This window comes from Pristiophorus japonicus, chromosome 6 (assembly GCF_044704955.1).
Source record: "Pristiophorus japonicus isolate sPriJap1 chromosome 6, sPriJap1.hap1, whole genome shotgun sequence".
Taxonomy (NCBI): Eukaryota; Metazoa; Chordata; class Chondrichthyes; family Pristiophoridae; genus Pristiophorus; species Pristiophorus japonicus.
In genome coordinates this window covers 237,412,812-237,428,825 of record NC_091982.1, presented here as the reverse complement: position 1 = coordinate 237,428,825, position 16,014 = coordinate 237,412,812, and the positions used below count along the sequence as shown (strand labels likewise).

Genomic DNA, 16,014 nt, shown 5'->3' with positions numbered 1-16,014 from the left:
AGTGTTGAAATGTCATAGCTATTAACTAAGATCAAGTAACTCTTTGCATAGTTGTGGCAGCCCTTATCTTGGACCTTATATACATAAAGAAAGAATTGGATTTATATAGCATCTTTCATGACCACTGGATGTCTCAAAGGGCTTTACAGTCAATTAAGTACCTTTGGACTTTAGTCACTGTTGTAATGTGGAAAACGTGGCAGAAAATTTGCGCACAGCAAGCTCCCACATACAGCAATGTGTTAATGACCAGATAATCTGTTTTTTTATTAAAGTACAGATTGGTTTACCATTTATCTTCAATCAGTGTCATCTGGTTACTGCCCCCATTGCCCGTGGAAACGGTATCTCTTTATCTAGTCTATCAACACCCTTCACTGTTATAATCTACGGAAACAATGTGCGCACAACAATGTTCCACAAGGACCATATAACAGGGCTGAAATTTGACCTGAGATGCAGCGCAGAATGAGCGATAGCCAATCGGCAGCCTATTTCGCACCCCGCCCAATATTCTTTACCATTGAAGTCAGAAGAAGAGTCATCCACGGTCTGGCCCTGCATGCCTTCTCGCAGTTTGAATCGGCGTGGCCTTGGTAAAGGCAATTCCACCTGTTGGCACAGCTGGGGTGGGCAAAGTGGTTTGGAGAAGGGAAATGCATATTTGAAAGGAGGAAATATTAACCTAAACGGCATGTAGTGGAGTGTGTTCATGGGTATGTACCATATTGCCCCGTTTTTTTATTTCAGGATAGAAGTGATGTTCAATTCTCAGGATTTGAAAAGGCATGTGGTTCTCCCTCAGCACTGCTCCCAATGGATCAGAACCGCTTCCCTCAGCATTGCTCCCAGTGGATCAGAACTTCTCCCCTCAGCACTGCTCCCAATGGACCAGAATTTCTCCACTCAGCAATGCTCCCAATGGATTAGAATTCTCCCCTCAGCATTGCTGCCAATGGACCAGAATTTCTCCCCTCAGCACTGCTCTCAATGGATCAGAACCACTTCCCTCAGCATTAATCCAAATGGGTCAGAACTTCTCCCCTCAGTACTGCTCCCAGTGGATCAGAACCTCTACCTCAACATTTTCCCAATGGAGCAGAACCTCTCCCCTCAACACTGCTCCCAAAAAACCAGTACCTCTCCCATCAGCATTGCTCCCAATGGACCAGAACCACTTCACTCAGCTCTGCACCAATTTTTTTTGTTGTTTTTGTTCATGGGATGTGGGCATTGCTGGCAAGGCCAGCATTTATTGCACATCTCTAATTGTCCTTGAGAAGGTGGTGATGAGACGCTGTCTTGAACCACTGCAGTCCATATAGTGAAGGTCCTCCCACAGTGCTATTAGTGAGGGAGTTCCAGGATTTTGACCCAGCAACGATAAAGGAATGGCGATATATTTCCAAGTCAGGATGGTGTGTGACTTGGAAGGGAGCTTGGAGGTGATGGTGTCCCCATGCGCCTGCCGACCTTGACCTTCTCGGTAGTAGAGGTCACAGGTTTGGGAAGTGCTGTCGGAGATGCCATGGCGGGTTACTGCAGTGCATCTTGCATCTAATGCATCAGAATCTCTCCCCTCTGCACTGCTCCTCTGCACACTACAGAAAGGTACTCTTGGAAGGCCAGGAATACCTGAAAATTTAATGATTCTTTCCATTAACAGTAGCACTAGGGAGTGAAATGGAAGGTAGAGGGAGAGGGAGGGGGGAGAATGGAGAGCAATGAGGGGAGAGGGAAGGGAAAGAATGGATGGCAATGAAAGTGAAAGGGAATGGAAAGATAATAAAGGATCAATCATGGTAGTAGGTGTAGTCTACAGACGACCTAATAGTGAGAGGGAGGTGGAGAAAGAAATATGCAGACAAATTATGGAAATGAGTAAAAAACATAGAATAATAATCATGGGGGATTTCAACGACCTTGATATTAATTGGACAGAAGAGGTAAGTAAAGGGGATAAGGGAATGGAGTCCCTAAAATGTGTACAGGACTCCTTTCTAACCCAATATGTAAAAAGCCCAACAGGGAGGATTCGCTATTGGATCTAGTAATGGGGAATGAATCAGAGCAGACAAGAGAAGTAAAAGTGGGGGAACATCTAGGCAATAGTGACCATAATATAATATGCTTTAAGATGATAATTGAGAAGGATATAAGTATGATGAAAACCAAGTTAATAGATTGGAGAAAAACTGATTTTGAGGGGCTGAGAATAGAACTTGGGAAAATAACATGGACAACAATATTGACAAAAAACAATGTAGAGCAACAATGGGAAACATTTAAAACAGTGTTCAACAGAGTGCAGGAACAGTATCTTCCGCTAAAAGGAAAGAACAAACTAAATGCTAATGAGACTCCATGGATGAATAAAGCCATAAGCAAACAATTGAAGGTAAGGAAAGAGGCATACAGTAAGTACATAGACTGCAGGGGAATGCATGATAAGGGAGACTATGAAAAGATTAGGAGAGAAGTCAAAAACAATTAGGAATGCAAAGATGATCTACAAAATTAAATTATTAAGGAACATAAAACAAAACAGTAAAAATATTTTACAGGCACATTAATAAAATAGAAAGGTTGGGATAGGAATAGGGCCATTAAGGGATAGACAGGGTCTACAAAATTAAATTATTAAGGAACATAAAACAAATGAATAAAAATATTTTACAGGCGCATTAATAAATCAAAAATATAATAACGAATAGACAGCAAGGATTTCAAAAGGGAAAGTTTTGCTTGACCAACCTCATTAAAGTTTTTGAAGAGGTAACAGAAAGAGTAGACAATGGTAAAGGAGTAGATGTAATTTATCTGGATGTTCAAAAGGCATTCGATAAGGTACCCTATAATAGATTGATGAACAAGGTAAGAGAATGCAGAGTCAGGGGAAAAGTAACAGAATGGGTAGCTAGCTGGCTTCAAGACAGAAAGCAGAGAGTAGGGGTAAAAGGTAACTATTCACATTGGCGGAAAGTGAGTAGTGATGCTCCACAAGGATCAGAGAGGGAATGGGTGGCAATGAAGGGGAGAGGGAATGGAGCTTTGGGTTGGGGGGAGCTGCGAGTGTGCTGTAAGGGTGTGGAGGAAACAGCATGCCAGCTTTAACAGAGCTGGACTGGGGAGGGATGAGTATCAGTATTAATTGAGGGGATTGGAGGAAAGAAAAATGTGAAAAGATTGAACTAGGGGGGAAAGAAGCCTATCAACTTGAACAACAACACCAACAACTTTTATTTATATAGCGCCTTTAATGTAGTAAAACGTCCCAAGGCGCTTCACAGCAGTGCCATAAGACAAAACAGACAAACTTGACACTGAGCCACATAAGAAGAAATTACGGCAGATGACCAAATGCTTGGTCAAAGAGGTAGGTTTTAAGGAGCGTCTTAAAGGAGGAAAGAGAGATAATGAGGCGGAGAGGTTTAGGGAGCGAGTTCCAGAGCTTAGGGTCCAGGCAGCTGAAGGCACGGCCACCAATGGTTGAGCAGTTATAATGAAAATAATGGTGCCAGCTTGAATGGGTTGGAGGGAGGAGACTGCCAGCTTAAATTGAAAGGGAAGTAGGGGAAGAGTTCCAGTATAAACTGTGAGGATTAGAGAAGGAAAGAGTGGTTGTCTGAACAGATGGGGATTTGGATGAGCTGCAGTGTTTCTATGAACCGGAGATCATTTTTGGGATGGTGACTGTTTTGGCAAAGTGACATTGCGGGTGGTCTAAATGTCACTCTCTTTTTCCTTGTTTATTTGAATTAAAATGCACCAAATGTGAAATATAAAGAGCTAGATTTTCGGTTTTCAGCGAAAACGGTAATTTTACGCCAAAATTACGGCAAACCGCGAATTTCGATAACTTTAGTCCGAGGCCCTTCGTGCTGCGAGAGAGGCCTTGGGAGCGGGCAAACACAAACAAAAATTGCAAAAAACAAAATAAAATACACAAAACTTTCAAAAAGCACTTACCTACTAAATCGCTGCAAAATAATAAAAAATATAAAAAAACTTTAACTTACCTTTTTGCAGGTCTTCACACTTACCGCTGCTGGAAGGGGATTGTACTGACAGGTTTGACCCTGTCGGTATTCTGGGCGTGGCGGAAGGGTCAGGACAGTGCCGAAAGTCCAATGCAAATGCAATTTGCATCGTTGCACTTCAGTGCACCTCTCCCCAGCCATCACAAAGAGGGGGCCGAGGATCCCACCCACCGGGTTTTCGCCGCGGAGTGTCAAATCGCGGCGAAAAGATGGTCACAAAGTTGGCCCAAATCTAGGCCAAAGCGTTTAAAACTAGCCAGAATGCTGTGGGAGAGAAATTCATTTGTGTAGGGCCTCATCATGCGCCCTGGAGGGGCGTTAATGTGTCTTGAATAGCTTACCACCCGGCCACGCAGATTGTACCGTCCGCCGGGAAATTTGGTTCAGGTTTACCGGCGGCGCAAAACGGTACCGCCTCGCCACGTGATTTCAGTCAGATCATGACATCAGCACGTGTGCTGCGCTCACAAAATTAGGCGGTCCGCTTCATTTAGCGCCAGCCACTAATCACGCCAGAGAAAACAGGTGGTCCCACCTTCCGTAGGCTATACCTGGAAGCTATTTAAAGGGAGGAGCAACCGGATTCATCGGAGGTCACAGTGAGTGCAACATTTCGACAGAGCACGGTGCGTGAACCTCTTACTTTGCAGCGGCAGATTTATCTGACCTTACAGGTTCGTAGCAACTTGAGTTTGACAATTTAATAGGTGCATTACTAGCTCTCCAACGTCACCTTCTACGTGCTCTAGATCGACGGTGTCAAGATAGAAGGGCTGTTGGCCATGTCGGGCCACGACTGAGGAGACCCCGTAGACGTCGGGACAGGAGGCGGAGGAGCCGAAGTTTTCATCAGTTTCCCTGGATTTAAGTGATTACACTTTGATTGCCGGCTCTGAGAGTTTTATGGAGCCACAGAGTAGCCTGTGTCGGAGCTGTAAATGACAGGATTTCCATACGCGCCTGCGCATGCGCCAAATCCCGAAGTTGCAGTCAGTTTCAAAGGCGGAACAACGGCAAACGCTGCCAGTTCACCGTCATCCAGATCGCAAACTCTAGGCCATTACCCACATCCCCATGAGCCCTTGGCTTGCGTAACAACCTTTTATGTGGCACCATATTAATTGCCTTTTCAAAATCCAAATATACGACATCCACTGGTACCCCTTTATCTACCCTGCTAGTTACATCCTCAAAAAACATTGTCAAGCACAATTTCCCTTTCATAAAACCATGTTGATTTTGCCTAATCATACAGACAACTCTCGATTATCCGGGTCCCTCGGGGATTGGGCTATGCCGGGTAAACAATTTCTCCGTTAGAGTGAGTTGACATTATAAAGTTAAAACATCAATGAATAAATATTGTGCAATCAGCTACAAACAGTAACAAGGCAGTTAAGTATGGACATTACCAGCATGCATGCAGGTGGTCTCGAGGAGGAGACTGTCTAGCTCCGGGGTTCCGGAGCGCGCTGCCTTCCCAGGCCGAAAGGTCTCCGAACGTACCAGCCCGATGCCTTCCCAGGCCGAAAGGGCTCCAACATCTGCGGCAGCCGCGAGAGACAGGCGCTGCAGCAGCGCGCACACACACGGAATTTTAAATGCCGTTACAACGGTTTCCCGTTGCATCCGTGTGCGGATAATCGAGAGTTGCTTGTATTAGGATTTTCTAATACAAAAGTTTATATCTCATCCTTCCAGGTTCCGAAACCAGCACATCGTGAATTTCTGGGACACGACCTTCTTACCAAAGTTCGGGCACAGTAATCGAGGTGTGGTCTACCCACTGCAGTATACTTTTTCAGCCTCGCAGCCTCTGACTAATTGGGGGAAACTACACCCCAATATGGTAAGATAACGTCTATTTTCTAACTTCAGCACTGTGGTAACAAAAGATTTTTCTCCATTGTTTCTATCATAATCCTTTAATCATCTTAAACACCTCAATTAGATCATCCCTTAATCTCCTACACTCCAGCAATTACAAGCCTAGTCTATGCAACCTGACCTCATAATTTAACCCTTTTAGCCCTGCTATCATTCGGTGAATCGACAGCACTGCACCCATCCCCAAGGCCATATACTATCTACTGAATTGACACTTAATACCCATTCTTTGAATGAAGGCTGCGTTCAATCAACGTCTTCTAAATAGATACATAGAGTACACAAATTAAGACACTATGATAAATTTGTATGTCCCATGGCGCTTCACAGCAGTGTTGCAAGACAAAACAGATCATTTTGACACCGAGCCACAAAAGAAGAAATTATGCAGGTGACCAAAAGCTTGGTTATAGAGGTAGGTTTTAAGGACCATATTAAAGGAGGATAGAGAGGTAGAGAGGCAGCGAGGCTTAGAGAGGGAGTTCCAGAGCTTAGGGCCCAGGCAGCTGAAGGCACGGCCACCGATGGTTGAGCAGTTATAATCAGGGATGCTAAAGAGAGCAGAATTTGAGGAGCGCGGACATCTTATGGGGTTGTGAGGCTGAAAAAGATTTACAGAGATAGGGAGGGGCGAGGCCATGGAATGATTTGTAAACAAGGATGAGAATTTTGAAATCAAGGCGTTGTTTAACCGGGAGCCAATAGGGAAGGCTTATTCCCTCTGCTTGACGAATTAATTACAAGAAAGTTGTCAATCTGAAATTATGATCAATATAGTGAGGAGAGTGATTACTAAGAACATAAGCACATATGGCATAGGAGTACAAGTTGGCCCCTCGAGCCTGCTCCCCCACTCAATATAAAATTCTGACGGGATTGGACAGGTTGGATGCAGGAAGAATGTTCCCGATGTTGGGGAAGTCCAGAACCAGGGGTCACAGTCTAAGGGTGAGGGGTAAGCCATTTAGGACCGAGATGAGGAGAAACTTCTTCACTCAGAGAGTTGTGAACCTGTGGAATTCTCTACAGAAAGTTGTTGAGGCCAGTTCGTTAGATATATCCAAAAGGGAGTTAGATGTGGCCCTTACGGCTAAAGAGATCAAGGAGTATGGAGAGAAAGCAGGAATGTGGAACTAAAGTTGCAAAAATAATCAGGCATGATCATATTGAATGGTGGTGCAGGCTCGAAGGGCCGAATGGCCTACTCCTGCACCTATTTTCTATGTTTCTATGTTTCAATAAGATCATGGCTGATCTTCTGCCTCAACTCTACTTTCTCGTCTTTTCCCCTTAATCCCTTGATTGCCGTAATTGTCCAAAAGTCAATCGATCTCAGTCTTGAATACACTCAACAATTGCCTATGCACAGCCCTCTGGGGTAGAGAATTCCAATGATTTACTGAGTGAAGACATTCCTCCTCATCTCAATCCTAAATGGCCGGACCTTATCCTAAGTCTATGAACCCTGGTTCTAGATTCTTCAGCCAGCGAAAACAGCCTCTCAGCATCCACCCTGTCAAGCCCTCTAAGAATTTTATAAGTTTCAATGAGATCACCTCTCATGCTTCTAAACTCCAGAGAATATAGGCCCATTCTACTCAATCTCTCCATATAAGAACACCCTCTCACCCCAGGAATCAATCTAGTGTGCCTTCATTGCTATCCCTCTTAGGTAAGTTTATACTTCCTTAGGTAAAGAGGCCAACACTGTACACAATACTCCAAGTGTGGTCTCACCAAGGCCCTATATAATTACAGCAACAATTCCTTATACTCAAAACCCCTTGCAATAAAGGCTAACAATTCCTTATACTCCAAATCCTTTGCAATAAAGGCTAACAATTCCTTATACTCCAAACCCCTTGCAATAAAGGCTGACAATTCCTTATACTCCAAACCCCTTGCAATAAAGGCTAACATACCATTTGCTTCTAATTGCTTGCTGCACTTGCTTGTGATTTGTGTGCAGGTCTCCCAAATCCATCTGAATACCAGTTGCTCATCATTCACCTTTTAAAAAATAATATGCTTTTCCGTTCATCCGACCAAAGTGAGTACCACATTTCCCACATTATACTCCATTTGCCACCTTCTCGCTCACTCACTTAACCTGTCTATGTCCCTTTACAGCCTCTTTGTGTACTCCTCACAGCTTACTTTCCCACTTCGCTTTTTATCGTCAGCAAACATAGATACATTGCACTCGGTCCCCTCATCTAAGCCATTAATATAGATTGTAAATACTGAGGCCCAAGCACCGATCCTTGCGGTACCCCACTAGTTACAGCCTGCCAACCCGAAAATGACCCGTTTATTCCTACTCTCTGTTTTCTGTCCATTAACCAATCTTAAATTTCAGCTAATATATTACCCCCAATCCTGTGAGTCCTAACCTTGTGTAAAGTTAGGAGACCTGGAGCATGGAATAGTTGAGGCAGGGATCAATGCATGTTTTAAGGGATCAGTGAGAGTAAAAATTTGAAGCAGAAGAAGATACATCATGGTTACTGGGAAAGAGCAGGGTGGGGAGGTTAGCTTTTTTACAAAAGAAAAATACTGCGGATGCTGTAAATCTAAAATAAGACCAGAAAATGCTGGAAATACTCAACAGGTCAGGCAGCATCTGTGGAGAGAGAAACAGAGTAAAAGGCCCAGAAATCCCGGTCGGCTGCTTCGTACTGGCGATCGAGGGAAAAACTTTAAAAAGATGCGCACCTAACTGAAGCTGCTGCACCCATGTGAGTTCCCAGTCCTGAGGCCTCCACTGACTGCACGTCGCTGCACGTGCACGTCAGGACGTGCGCAGGCCTGGAGCTGCAGTCACATGGCTCTGGGCAGCCAATCAAGGTAAACATAGAAACAAAGAAAGTAGTTGCAGGAGTAGGCCATTCGGCCCTTCGAGCCTGCAACACCATTCAATATGATGGTGGTGCAGCTTCAGTACCCCATTCCTGCTTTCTCTCCATACCCCTTGATCCCTTTAGCCGTAAGGGCCAGATCTAACTCCCTTTTGAATATGTCTAATGAACTGGCCTCAACAACTTTCTGTAGTAGAGAATTCCACAGGTTCACAATTCTCTGAGTGAAGAAGTTTCTCCTCACCCTCAGTCCTAAATGGCTTACCCCTTACCCTTAGACTGTGATCCCTGGTTCTGGACTTCCCCAACATCGGGAACATTCTTCCTTCATCTAACCTGTCCAATCCCGTCAGAATTTTATATGTTTCTATGAGATCCCCTCTCATTCTTCAAAATTCCAGTGAATATAAGCCGAGTCGATACAGTCTTTCTTCATATGTCAGTCCTGCCATCCCGGGAATCAGTCTGGTGAACCTTTGCTGCACTCCCTCAAAAGCAAGAATGTCCTTCCTCAGATTGGAGACCAAAACTGCACACAATACTCAAGGTGTGGTCTCACCAAGACCCTGTACAACTGCAGTTAGACCTCCCTGCTCCTATACTCAAATCATCACGCTATGAAGGCCAGCATGCCATTTGCCTTCTTTACTGCCTGCTGTACCTGCATGCCTACCTTCAATGAGTGATGTACCATGACACCCAGGTCTCGTTGCATCTCCCCTTTTACTAACCTGTCAGCATTCAGATAATATTCTGCCTTCCTGTTTTTGCAGCCAAAGTGGATAACCTCACACTTATCCACATTATACTGCATCTGCCATGCATTTGCCCACTCACCTAACCTGTCCAAGTCCTCCTGCAGCCTCCTAGCATCCTCCTCACAGCTCACACTGCCACCCAGCTTAGTGTCATCTGCAAACTTGGAGATATTACACTCAATTCAAAGTAAAGTATGTTCTCATTCATAATAATGGGAACTCTGTAAGGATTTCCCATTATTATTAATGAGAACCCCCCCCCCAACACACAAAACTCTAATAAAAAAATAGAAAAAATACACCACATATTTTTATTCATTTAAATTAAAGTTATTTATGTATTATAAAAAACATATATATTTCCGATTTTTAAAAACGTTTTTTTAATTATGATTTAAAATAAACTTACCATAGTGGGGAGGGTTTTTAACAATAAAATGTGTTTTTATAATTTTATTTTAAAATGTTTTTGTGTATTTTAAAACTCTTACGCCTGTAACAGTAGGCTATGCACCTGCTTTTATCAGGCGCAAGAGTTTTCAGGACATTTGCCGGGCAAGATACGGGTAAATCCCGCAATCTTGCCCGTGCAAATGTCCTCGCTCCCAATATACAGAGGATCTGTCGAGCTCCAGCTCCAGCTTGACAGATCGGAAAAGCCAGTTTTCAGCTCATGCGCATTTTGCGTTGAAAACCGGCTTTTGCAATGCCTTTCCGGGTCCGTACACACTCCATACGACCCGGGGAGGCCGGAATTTCTGGGCCAACATTTCAGGTCAATGACCCTTTGTTCGAACTGAAAAAGTTAGAGATGTAACAGGTTTTTAAGCAAGTGAAGGGGCAGGGAAAGCGGGGAGGGGTGGAAAGAACTAAAGAGAAGGTCTGTGATAGGATGGAAGGCAGGAAAGATTAGAGAGACAAAAGGGATGATAGTACAAAGCAAAAGGAGATGGTAGTGGGACAAGTAAAGAAACAAAAGATGGGTCAAGAATGGCAGAAATATCAACAGCTGCCATGTGATAAAATAGGGGCAGAGGTTAGTTTTTAGATTGTTGCATCAGAGAGTTGGCACGGATATAATGGGCCGTATGGCCTTCTTCGGTGTTGTAAACCTCTAGTGTGCTATGGTTCTAAGTAAGTGGAGCCAACTGTTGAATCTGTCAATTGAGTAATGATGAGCCAGTTATCTCCTGATACAGTAAAATTATTGGGCCAAAAATGGCAGTCGAAGGCTTCCCGCGGACGCAAGCCTCTGCCCAGCGAATACGATGCGCACCAACCTACCGTCCCTGCACACACGGAGCATTCCGTTTGGAACCGGCAAGGTCCTGGGCAGCGCGTGATGTCACGCCGCCCAGGAGCGCTGCACGCGCTAAGCCAATGGCATCATTTGGAAAATAGTCCCGCCCACAAGACCTGCCATAAAAGTTAATTTGAATAGGCCACGCCCACGATTTTGTTTAACTCCACAATCTTGTTCTACAGAGCTGCCATTACTGTGACCTCCCAAATCCGGAAACCTCAGGACCGAGGCCATTCCGGATTTTGGGTATTTCCGGATTTTGGAACATATTTCCGACCTCACGAATCCGGAAACTCCTGGGCCGAGGTTCGGGTATTTCCGGATTTCGGAGGCTAAATCCGACATCCCGAATCCGGAAGCCTATGACCTGTAGTTAGTAAGAAAAAAACTACCCCGGGAAAAACCTGCATTGCAGTCCTTGGGACAGCAGTCGGTATGAAGACCTGCAAAAAAGGTAAGTTAATTTTTTATTTTTTTATTCTTTTGCACCGATTCGATAGTGAAGTGTCTTGTGAATGTTTTGTGTTTTATTTTTTGTTTTTTGCAATTTTTTTTGGTATGTGTGTGTGTCTGTGCATGTGTGTGGGGCGGGGGGGGGATATTTACTGTTGTGAAAAAAATGTCCGGATTTTGGAATATTTTTACGGAGTTTGGACAACCCCTCCACTCATATGCATGATGTCCGGATTTTGGAACATTCCGGAGTTTGGAACTCCGGATTTGGGAAGTCGCACCTATACCTCCAAAAACAAAGAAAACACTTTACATATATTAAAAAAAATTTATTTCACTTATTTAAAATGAATAGAAACTGAAATAAATTAAATGTTTTTAGAAAAGCAGTTAAAAAAAAAAATGTTTTAATAGTGTTAAAAATAAAGTTCCCTTAACGGACAGGGTTTTTAACATAAAAATGAATCATAACATTTATTTTTTATATCTTTTAAAACTCTTACGTTGGTAAAAGCCAGCCTTACGCATGATTTTACCAGGCGTAACAGTCTTAAGGACATTTGCTGGGCAGGAGTTGGGCAAATAGCTCAATTCTCCACCCGCGGAGGCCCTTTACTTTCGCCTTCGTACGCTCTGTCAAAAGAAATGTTGACAGATCGCAAGTGCTGGGTTTAGGCGCATGCACAGTGCACGCCTGAAGTCAGAAGTTGCAGGACCTCTTCAGGCACGAGGGCAAATCGTACGCACTCGGAGAGGCCGCAGTTAACGGCCCATTGTATAATGAAAAATTTAAATAATAAGCATAGCTTCACATAATTCAGCCTGGAATATCACAACTCTTTCTCTAATACTATAAGATGTTGTATCACAGATTGCAAGCCGCTTTTCTATGCTTATAATGTGTTTTTTCTCATTCCTAGACAGTGAACACCACATGCTGGGACATCAATCCTCAGCTGGAGAAGTACTACCTTCCAACCATGTATGCACTGGAGTTCATCTTTGGACTGATAGGCAATGTCTCAGTGATATGGGGTTATATATTCTGCCTGAAGGAGTGGAAGTGCAGCAACATCTACCTTTTCAACCTTTCCATCAGTGACCTGATAGTCATTTGCACGCTACCCATGCTCATCGCCTACTATGGCAACTGCAACAGATGGACGTTTGGTCTGGTAATGTGCGAGTTAAACAGATTCGTCCTTCACGCTAACATGTACGCAAGCATTTTGTTCCTCAGTTGTATCAGTTTCGATCGGTACCTGTTGGTGAGGAACCCGCTGAAATGTCATCTTTTCCAGAAAAAGTTGAATGCCATTATCATCTGTGGCAGTATCTGGGTATTTGTTGCACTGGAGTTAATTCCCATATTCCGTTTTATCAGTGCTGATAATAGCACTAGCACAGAGAATGAGTCCTTTCTCCAGTGTACTGACTATGCCAGCTCAGGAAATGCCTCGCGGAATCTGATTTACAGTATGTACCTCACAGTTTTTGGCTTTCTCTTGCCTCTCTGTGTTATGCTTACCTTCTACATCCGCACTGCCCACGCCCTGAAGGAACTGAGGCAACAGCGCACCAAGATTCAGGTGGAAAAACCCCTGACGTTGGTCATATTGGCCATCGCCATTTTCTTGACGCTCTTCACCCCTTATCACATAATGCGCAATGTACGCATCGCGTCCAGAATAGAGAACATCAACATGTCGAAGTGTGTCAAATTAGGTGTAAAGGCTTTCTACGCTGTCACTCGGCCCATAGCTTTCCTCAACTCGGTTACAAACCCCATTTTCTACTTCATGTTGGGGGATAGGTTCAGGGAGCTGTTCTTCAACAAACTGAAAGACATCTTCCTCAGAAAGCTGAAGGTCCCCAATCAGAAAGAAGACAGTTCCACCAGACACACTGGGCCAAATACAGGCTCAGATGCAACCATTATTTAATAACGTAAGAACATAAGAAATAGGAGTAGGAGTAGGCCATTTAAACCCTCGAGCCTGCTCCGCCATTCAATAAGATCATGGCTGATCTGATCATGGACTCAGCTCCACTTCCCTGCCCGCTCCCCATAACCATTTACTACCTTATCGCTCAAAAACCTGCTATCTCCGCCTTAAATATATTCAATGACCCAGCCTCCACAGCTCTCTGGGGCAGAGGATTCCACAGGTTTACAACCCTCTGAGAGAAGAAATTCCTCCTCATCTCAGTTTTAAATGGGCAGCCCCTTATTCTGAGACTATGCCCCCTAGTTCTAGATTTCCCCATGAGTGGAAATATCCTCTCTGCATCCAAATTATATGTTTCGATAAGATCACCTCTCATTCTTCTGACCTCCAATAATTATAGGCCCAATCTACTCAACCTATCTTCATAAGTCAGCCCTCATTTCCAGAATCAACCAAGTGAACCTTCTCTGAACAACCTCCAACCCAAGTATATCCTTTCTTAAATATTGTAAGCACTACTCCAGGTGTGGCCTCACCAATACCCTGTACTGTTGTAGCAGGACTTCTCTGCTTTTATACTCTATCCCCCTTGCAATAAAGGCCAACATTCCATTTGCCTTCCTGATTACTTGCTGTACCTGCATACTCACTTTTTGTGTTTCATGCACAAGGATGCCCAGGTCCCTCAATATTGAAGCACTTTGCAATTTTTCGCCATTTAAGTTATAATTTGCTTTTCTATTTTTTTTCTGCCAAAGTGGATAACCTCACATTTTCCCACATTATAATCCATCTGTCAAATTTTTACCCACTCACTTAGCCTGTGAATATAACTTTGCTGATTTTTTGTGTCCTCCTCACAATTTGCTTTCCCACCCATCTTTGTATCATCAGCAAACTGGGCTACATTACACTCGGTTCCTTCATCCAAGTCATTAATATAGATTGTAAATAGTTGAGGCCCCAGCACCGATCCCTGCAGCCCACTAGTCACTGTTTGCCAAGTGGAAAATGACCCGTTTATCCTGACACTCTGTTTTCTGATTGTTGCCCAATAGTTCTAGAAATGTAAAAAAATAACAATATTTATAGCCAGAACAAGCTATCTCACTTTGTCCAAATCAGTAGAACCAGAGCTTCAAGGGGGGAGGGGAGGGGCGGAAAATGAAAACTGGGAATTTCAGTGAGCAATCGGTCAAGCTACGGAATAGGCTCCCTAGGGAGACAATGGAAGCAGTCAGTACTGATCCATTCACAGGCAAACTCAATAGATTTCTTTCGGAAATAGTACATTGGGATACATTACGTGAGTAATTTGAGTGTGGTGAGGGTAGCGAGCTTGGGGGGAACTGGTGGCTTTGGACCTGTGGTTCCCAAAGCTGTCCCCCACTGGGGGTTTTCCTCACCTCATATCTGGGTCAGTTGTAGACTCATTGACAGAGATTGATTGCTGTGATCGATCAACAACTCCATTATTGTTGTAGCATGTGACTACCAAGATGGTAGAAGACGAACTAGACTGGTCCAGGTCTTTTTTCATCCAGCAATTCCTATGTTCCAATCCCTTTAGAGTTCAGTTATCATCATAGGCAGTCCCTCGAAATCGAGGAAGACTTGCTTCCACTCTAAAAGTGAGTTCTCAGGTGACTGTACAGTCCAATACGGGAATTACAGTCTCTGTCACAGGTGGGACAGACAGTGGTTGGAGGAAAGGGTGGGTGGGGAGTCTGATTTGCCGCACGCTCTTTCCGCTTCCTGCGCTTGTTTTCTGCATGCTCTCGGCGACGAGACTCGAGGTGCTCAGCACCCTCCCGGATGCTCTTCCTCCACTTCGGGTGGTCTTTGGCTAGGGATCCAGGTGTCGGTGGGGATGTTGCACTTTATCACGGAGGCTTTAATTTGCCCACTCACCTAACTTGTCCAAGTCACTCTGCAACCTCTCAGCATGCTCCTCACAGATCACACCACCTCCCAGTTTAGTGTCATCCGCAAACTTGGAGATATTATACTCAATTCCTTCATCTAAATCGTTAATGTATATTGTTAAGAGCTGGGGTCCCAGCACTGAGCCTTGCGGCACTCCACTAGTCACTGCCTGCCATTTTGAAAAGGACCCGTTTATCCCGACTCTCTGCTTCCTGTCTGCCAACCAGTTCTCTATCCACGTCAGTACATTACCCCCAATACCATGCGCTTTGATTTTGCACAGCAATCTCTTGTGTGGGACCTTGTCAAAAGCCTTTTGAAAGTCCAAATACATCACATCCACTGGTTCTTCCTTGTCCACTCTGCTAGTTACATCCTCAAAAAAATTCCAGAAGATTCGTCAAGCATTATTTCCCTTTCATAAATCCACACTGACTTGGTCTGATCCTGTCACTGCTTTCCAAATGCGCTGCTATTTCATCCTTAATGATTGATTCCAACATTTTCCCCACTACTGATGTCAGGCTAACCGGTCTATAATTACCCACTTTCTCTCTCCCTCTCTTTTAAAAAGTGGTGTTACATTAGCTACCCTCCAGTCCATAGGAACTGATCCAGAGTCGATAGACTGTTGGAAAATGATCACCAATGCATCCACTATTTCGAGGGCCACTTCCTTAAATACTCTGGGATGCAGACTATCAGGCCCAGGGGATTTATCGGCCTTCAATCCCATCAATTTCCCTAACACAATTTCCTGCCTAATAAAGATATCGTTCAGTTCCTCATTCTCACTAGACCCTCGGTCCCCTAGTACTTCTGGAAGGTTATTTGTGTCTT

At 44.1% G+C, this 16,014-nt stretch overlaps 1 protein-coding gene across 1 annotated transcript in view; it reads left to right on the top strand.

Annotated features, from left to right (window-relative positions):
• The window catches only part of LOC139265418 (succinate receptor 1-like), a 40,339-nt gene extending 27,097 nt beyond the window's left edge, over window positions 1-13,242 (top strand). The window contains exons 2-3 of the mRNA XM_070882416.1: window positions 5,742-5,889; window positions 12,220-13,242. Coding sequence (XP_070738517.1) covers window positions 5,887-5,889; window positions 12,220-13,242 — 1,026 coding nt within the window. The 5' untranslated portion in view covers window positions 5,742-5,886. The remainder of the gene's footprint in view (window positions 1-5,741; window positions 5,890-12,219) is intronic.
• Window positions 13,243-16,014: the final 2,772 nt, after the last annotated feature.